Genomic DNA, 7,222 nt, shown 5'->3' on the forward strand with positions numbered 1-7,222 from the left:
ATAATGAACTACATTAAACCAGCATCACTAGTCTAATGCACAGTCCATTGAAGTCTCAAAAGCCAGAGCCTTCATTTGTTCATAGGTATCTGAGGGGTCTGTTACTGCAGTGATGTGATAGCTTCTGTGGACTGAAATTTCCTTAGGCACAATAGAGGGTTAAGCATTAAGTGTGAAGCCTTAACTTCAGATTTTCTGGCTTTGGCTTAAGTCTGCCTCACAGGGTTCCTGCAGTGCCTTTTTATTGTGTTTATTTCGTCATACATTATATAGCAGTAGAGATAATGCAAGTAGGCACACTGTCACCAACTGGGGTAAGTTCATTCAGAACTGACTGCCTTGTGACATGACTTCCAGTGCTGCCGCTACCATCAGCCTGAGTAATGCTCTATTTAGACACAACTCAAAAAGTGACACGGGATGGAGCACACCGTCTTTAAACACAGAACTGCGATCAGGTTTCCATGCTGCTGCCGGTCTTTGAACTTTTCTTTTAACACAGAAAAGGCTGTGGGGCTGCACAGAGGCTTGTCTGGCAATGGAGCAGGCCAGAAGGGGAGACAACCAGTCTACAACTCGTGGGGTTTTTTTTTCCCTGGGTATTTCAGTCACCCTTCAAACTTTACAAAGGTCTGTGATCTTTCTCTACATGGATGAATCCGCACATCTTGAAAAAGCTACAGGTGCTGTGAGACTCCAGAGATGATCTGCTATGTAGCACATATTTCTAAGACTGAGAGACTAAAATGCTCTTCACTCCATACTGACCCACCAAAAGCAGCCCTTTGTGCAACCCTCTCTCTGGACAAGGGCCCAGGCTTCTCTGATAGCTCCTATACATGAAAAGGCTTGGGTTTACTGCCCAGGCCAGTGCCAGGCAGGACACATGAGCCTATGGGGTGCCAGGAACAGGTCTGTTGTGTCAAGCGGGAGGTTGGATGGGTTTATGCCCCCATTTCCCAGCCAGGCAAGTGGTACTCAGAGGCAACTAGAGCTCAGGGAAATGAAATATTTCCCAATTTGGTTGTGCCCAGCTCTCTGCCTGAAGCTCACCACCCACAGCGGGACTGAACAGTCCACTCCACGGCCTGCACTGTGGTTACCAGTGCATGTGGTATAAACTGTGGCTGTTGCAGAATACACTATCACACACAGGTCAAGACCTTGACTGTTCAGGAAGACCATGTCTATAAACCGATGGCACAGCGTCACATTGGTGCTACTGTATTGAGAGCCAAGCATCCAGGCAGAGCCAGCAGAAGCCCTTTCCCTTCACAGCCTGGCAGCCGTATAATAGCAGTTAGCCATGAGGGAGAAAATTAGGAGTTCAAGAGCTGAAATTCATGTAGAAATAAGCCCCAGAGTGCAGACGGTTTTCCAGTAAAAGCCAAAAGTTACCCCAGACCTCACCATGTCCTCAGCTTCATGCACTCTCCATGCATAAACCACTCTTCTCCTCTGTAAACTCTTTTTTCTTGTACATAAACATAATGAAGTTATTTATCTCAAGAGGCTGGGAAAAAGGGGAAAAAAAAAAGGCAGTTACTGTCATTTTTGGTTTTTAAATTCTTGTAAGACACTTACAGAGAAATGTTGTGTAGGCCCATACCATTAGAGAAAAAGACACATTTGAATTAAAGGCCACAGGCATACTGAATTAAAATGAAATCATGTTCTGAAGTACTGTATGCTTTACATTATGGGAAAAGGACACACAATTCCCTGTCTCAGTTCAGCGAGACATTGATTTTCTATGGAAATGTGCTTGAATTGCCCTTGGTATATATTACACTGTAGCCCACCTTTCCTTCAGCAAGAGTAGTATTGGTTCTTTCTAAAACTGTTGTTTTTTTTAAACCTCCTTATACTTATTGATTTAATAGTTTCCCCATAGCAATGAAATTGATAGAAAAAATATCTCAATGATTGCTCATTTTCTCTGCTCATCGTGTTGAGTGAAACCCCCAAGTGAATCCATTTCCTCATTTATATCTGCTATCTCCCAGAAGATCTTTCTTGGTGCATAAGAAATCTCATTTATTAAACTGTAAAGGGGGGCAGGGGGAAGAAATATCTGCTTAAACACATCTTGCAGAATTTAAATGTGGTGTAGATAAGATGACCTGATAGATAGGAAACAAGAGTTTTCCTTCAAAGTATTTCTATTACCAATAAATTGAGCATCATTTGGCATCATTTGACTTTTGTGTTGTGCATCTAATAGGTGAGCAAAGAACAAGGATGGTGATTTTATTGATTAATAGATATTTCATGCTAGTAATACAGGAAGAAGTTGTGTGTTGACTTACAGAAATAATAAGAAAAATAATGCCTGCCTTTCTCTTGTTTGTTTGTTTGTTTTTAATGGCAGCTAACGTACTGGAAGAAGACTCAATGGAGCAGGACATAGAGAGCCCTGTCACTATTCATCAGCCAAAGTTGCCCAAACAAGCTAGAGAGGATCTGCCAAAAAATATAAACAAAGAATGTGCCAAGAGAAAAATCCAGAGGTACGTTAGGAAAGATGGGAAATGCAACGTCCACCATGGGAATGTCAGAGAGACTTACCGTTACTTGACTGACATCTTCACTACATTAGTCGATCTGAAGTGGAGGTTCAACCTGTTGATTTTTGTCATGGTTTACACTGTGACCTGGCTCTTCTTTGGAATGATCTGGTGGCTAATTGCCTACATGCGAGGAGATATGGATCATATAGGAGACAGCACGTGGACCCCATGCGTCAGCAACCTCAATGGGTTTGTCTCAGCCTTTTTATTCTCAATCGAGACAGAAACCACCATTGGGTATGGTTACCGGGTCATCACGGACAAGTGTCCTGAGGGAATTATTCTGCTCTTAGTGCAGTCTGTTTTAGGTTCTATCGTCAACGCTTTCATGGTTGGCTGCATGTTTGTGAAAATATCCCAACCCAAGAAGAGGGCAGAAACCTTGGTTTTTTCTACAAATGCAGTTATTTCCATGCGGGATGGAAAGCTGTGTCTGATGTTCCGAGTAGGAGACCTTAGGAACTCACACATTGTAGAGGCATCAATACGAGCCAAGTTGATCAAATCCAAACAGACAAAGGAGGGGGAATTTATACCACTCAACCAGACAGATATCAACGTAGGTTATTACACAGGGGATGATCGTCTCTTTTTGGTTTCACCACTGATCATCAGCCATGAAATTAACCAGCAGAGTCCTTTCTGGGAGATATCCAAAGCCCAGTTGCCCAAAGAGGAGCTAGAAATTGTTGTAATCCTAGAAGGAATGGTGGAGGCAACAGGTAACATTTCTTGTACTTTGTATAAGGTAAATGCTTTAATTTTAGAAAGGAAAATCAGTAGGTTTGCTTCATGTTAAAGGAATCACTTCTATAGTTGTTATATTTGAAAAAAGCATCAGTTATCTGGTTAGCTTCAAAATTAAAAGCATGCCCAGTTTAATTGTCTGTTCCATCTTGCCTAACGGAATTAGTGTTGTTTCTGCTCTGTTTGGAAAACGGGATAGCATTTCTCATTTTCTAAATTTTTCACAGTATGTCACCCAGTTATTTGTCATTCTATTGCAGGACTAACTCAACCACTATGACCCTGTGGGATAAAATGATTTAGAAAAAAATTCAATACAAAACTGTTTATGATTAACATGGAAGCACCATAGTTCCTGCTGTTTCCAATCACCCATTGGTAACTGCAGAATAACAGTCTGCCACATGAAATTCCTAGACTGTTTGGATCCAGCAGGAAGTGATAATGTGTTCAGTTTTCTCTTTTTGCCTGCTTGTTTGATTGTTTTTGTTTTAACTTGTAACGTGGGGCTTGTTCCACTTTAGTGCACAAAAGATCTGTCTGATTTTGTATTTCACTGAGGCCCCCTACACGCTGCAGAAGTGTACAGAACACTTAAAGCTGGTATATATAAAGAAGCCATGTTATGTCACCAGTCTGGTTGAGAGGCTGTTTGGTCATTACCTACAATTATACAGCAGAACATCAGATATCACTTGATGTGGAGAAAAGAGTGGAATTCACAGCAAACGGACAAGTAATGTTTTTTCTTTGCATTAAAGCCAGAATAGTAGGAGGATGTTTTCTGCAAAACTGCTGTACCTCCTGCAGTCAGAGTGCTGATGTACTAGTTTTAGGAGCTGGAGGGATTTTTTTCCTGTAAATGACAGCATCAATCACTGAACTGAGTAAATATAATCAATACAAGGGAATGGTAATTAGAAAATTAAGAAAATATGTGTTTGGGGAGGAGGAAACACGGAGTACAGAAATAGAAAATCCAGATTTATCATTTTTCCTTGCTACTGTAGCAAAAGATAGGAAAGTTTGAGGATGAGGATTACATGTCTCTGACAGAGGTACAACCTTTCTAACCCTGACTCATGTTTTGCAACTGGAGCCAGGAAATAAAGAGCAGTCTCTTACTAGGACATGTGTGTGTGTTTCACACATCTGTTATGTGGTGTCAGAAGAGAACTGCATTTGTCACCATATAATAAACGTGTGAGACAAAAATGGAGCAAAAAAAAAATATATGAAAGGAACTTGGCAGAGAATTTGAAGTGGTAAATGCAAGGCTTCCAAATTTTCCAGGAAGTAGGTGGTACTGAAGAGAAATCAAGATGAAATGTTTAGTGTTTCTGATAAATGCAGTAGTCACAGAGGTTTCAAACATCTGCATCACCTTTGGGTGAGACAAAGAGGAAATTGTGTTTACTAGCTGAAACCATTTTGAAATTTCTGAATTGCAACTAAATGATCTTGACATCACAAAGAGCAGTGGATATTTTTGGGTTTACTGAACACCATGTTTTCCAGAAAAATGATTGGCAAGTAGTAGAAGTAGAAAAAACATCTCACCAAAAATATATAAGATCAAAAGACAGTATACTTCTACAGTGCATCAAATGGAGCTTTGTTGTCTTAAGCCTTGTCAGTCTTCATTGTTTAATCCTCCCTCGTTTACCTTATCTTCACCCCTGCACACCCACACGGCTCTTTGGGCTCTCTTTTGCTGCTCTGATACCAAACACATCTTCCACTCAACCATTATCAGCCTTCACCGGCATGGGCTGCCTCTCACACTGCTTGGCCTGTCATAGTTTAAGTTAAAATCCTAGAGTAGTCCAAATTAACAAAGAAACTAGATGCAGTGATTTGAAAACCCGCTGAAGTCGCCCAGCATTAAGGTTCTACCCTGGCATTGGATAGGTAGTTACATTCACCATTTTAAGTGGCCTCATTTTGTTCTGTTTGGTTTGGCTCTCTAGCTGCATGAGGTATGAGGGGAGAGCATCAAATAATGCCGCTTGACTATCAGAAAGATTAAGTTCATCATTTCCAGAACAATTTCTAAAATAAGGTTATGCGGAAGTAGGAACTTGTTCTGTGCTTTGCCCAAATGCATCGACTTATTTTTGTTGAAGGTTCAATCAAGACAACTTTCTACCAAAAATAGACATTTTCTGTCTTTTAATTTACAAATATTTTCAAGTCACATGCTGGCAAACACTGAAAGCAAACTTAGGCCATCATATATTCAAATTTCCTTCTTACACTTGTTATGGAGTGAGAGAAGCAAAGAAAGCTGCTTATATCAGCAGTCTCCAACCATGGAGAACAAGCAACACACTACCCATCATACTTGCCAACATTGCTTAAAGACATGGGATACAAAAATATTAAAATTGAAGCTAAGAAACTATGACCTCAGCTACAGCAACATCATCATTCAGTACCATTCTTCATGGGTCAAAACCAGATTGAGATCATTAACATATGTTATTCATCAGAAAAACCACTCCCAGGTTTGACCAGTGAACACAATCCTTTCTCTATTTTCAGAGCTTCCCTGCTCTGACATTTATCCCTTTAATGCGAAGTAACACAGTGGAAAATGCTAAGTATAAACATTTGCTACTATTTTTATTAATTATGGTTATTATTCTGTTTAAAGTTTTACTGAGCAAGTGATATTATTTTCTATATTACTTTCCACCTTAAGGGCTCCAAAAGCACACTACCTCTAGTACAAAACACAGCTTCTTATGTAATGTCACGTGAACTCTGCATTACATGATATGAAAGAAAATTAAGAATAATACATCTTATTAAAGAAAATGGAAATAACTAACCAAACTAAAATTCAGCAGGAAAAAAGTATCCAATCAAGGACCCCATAACTTCCCTTAGAAGCATCACCATATCTTTCTGAGATGTGAAAAGAAGTAGATATGCCTTTACCAGGACAGATTCCAAAATACTAGCCTTGAAACTATCACTACACCCTGCCTATTGACCTTTGTTCTGTCCTGAATCACAGAAAGATAGAATCATTTAGGTTGAAAAAGACCTTTAAGACCATTGTGTCCAATAACTAACCTAACACTACCAAGTCCACCAATAAACCATGTGCCTAAGCGCCGCATCTACACATCTTTAAATAACTCCAGGGATAGTAACTCAACCAATTCCCTGGGCAGCCTGTTCCAATGCCTGACAGCCCTTTCAGTGAAGAAATTTTCCTAATATCTAATTTAAACTTCCCCTGGTGCAATTTGAGTTAATTTCCTCTCACCCTATTTCTTGTTACTTGAGAGAGGAGACTGACACCCATCTTTCTACAACCTCCTTTCAGGTAGTTGTAGAAAGTGATGTTTCCCCTGAGCCTCCTTTTCTCCAGGCTAAACCACCCCAGTTCCCTCAGCTGTTCCTTGTAAGATCTGAGCTCTAGACCTTCTACCAGCTTCGTTGCCCGTCTCTGGACATGCTTCAGCACCTCAATGTCTTTATCGTAGTGAGGTGCAGTGTAGTAAGACTGGTTTTTTAAATGTTTGTTATGGATCCTTCCAGTATGCAGTTTTCCTCTTTCCTCATTCATTTATAACAACATTCAAAAACATCCTTTTGGGTTTAAAGGATAATAGTCTTGCAAAAATTTGCTCCTGTAGCTTTCCTGATATTGATGGACTTCTCTCAAGCGTTCAGAAAATCCAGACATGGGTGAGTGTTTTGGGCCTTGTTCTGTAGTGGTCTCAGCTAACATGCTCTTGCAGCCCCCACCACAGAAGTTTGGTGGCTCAGTCAAAGATGCAGCACCTGACCTTTCTCATTCTGGAGGCCTGTGCTGCTGTTCCTCAAGAGCATGAGATAAGGTCAGCTCTACCTAAGGTGTGAAGTGCATCAGGCTGCCATGAAGCAACCAG

At 40.4% G+C, this 7,222-nt stretch overlaps 1 protein-coding gene across 1 annotated transcript; it reads left to right on the plus strand.

The window, feature by feature from the left end:
* Nucleotides 1-2,394: 2,394 nt before the first annotated feature.
* KCNJ6 (potassium inwardly-rectifying channel, subfamily J, member 6) lies at nt 2,395-6,814 on the plus strand. Its single transcript, XM_010152259.1, has 2 exons — nt 2,395-3,292; nt 6,738-6,814. The coding sequence occupies exons 1-2, from the start codon at nt 2,395-2,397 to the stop codon at nt 6,812-6,814; spliced, it is 975 nt and encodes a 324-aa protein (XP_010150561.1).
* Nucleotides 6,815-7,222: the final 408 nt, after the last annotated feature.

The sequence above is a fragment of the Eurypyga helias genome, unplaced genomic scaffold, assembly GCF_000690775.1.
Source record: "Eurypyga helias isolate BGI_N326 unplaced genomic scaffold, ASM69077v1 scaffold7815, whole genome shotgun sequence".
NCBI classification, from domain to species: domain Eukaryota; kingdom Metazoa; phylum Chordata; class Aves; order Eurypygiformes; family Eurypygidae; genus Eurypyga; species Eurypyga helias.

What these genes read in the sequence shown, in the direction of transcription:
- KCNJ6 (XM_010152259.1), top strand. Translation starts at nt 2,395, where the DNA reads ATGGAGCAGGACATAGAGAGCCCTGTCACTATTCATCAGCCAAAGTTG. An exon ending in AGGAATGGTGGAGGCAACAG is followed by an intron (nt 3,293 to 6,737) that starts GTAACATTTCTT and finishes GTTCCTTGTAAG; the next exon opens with ATCTGAGCTCTAGACCTTCT.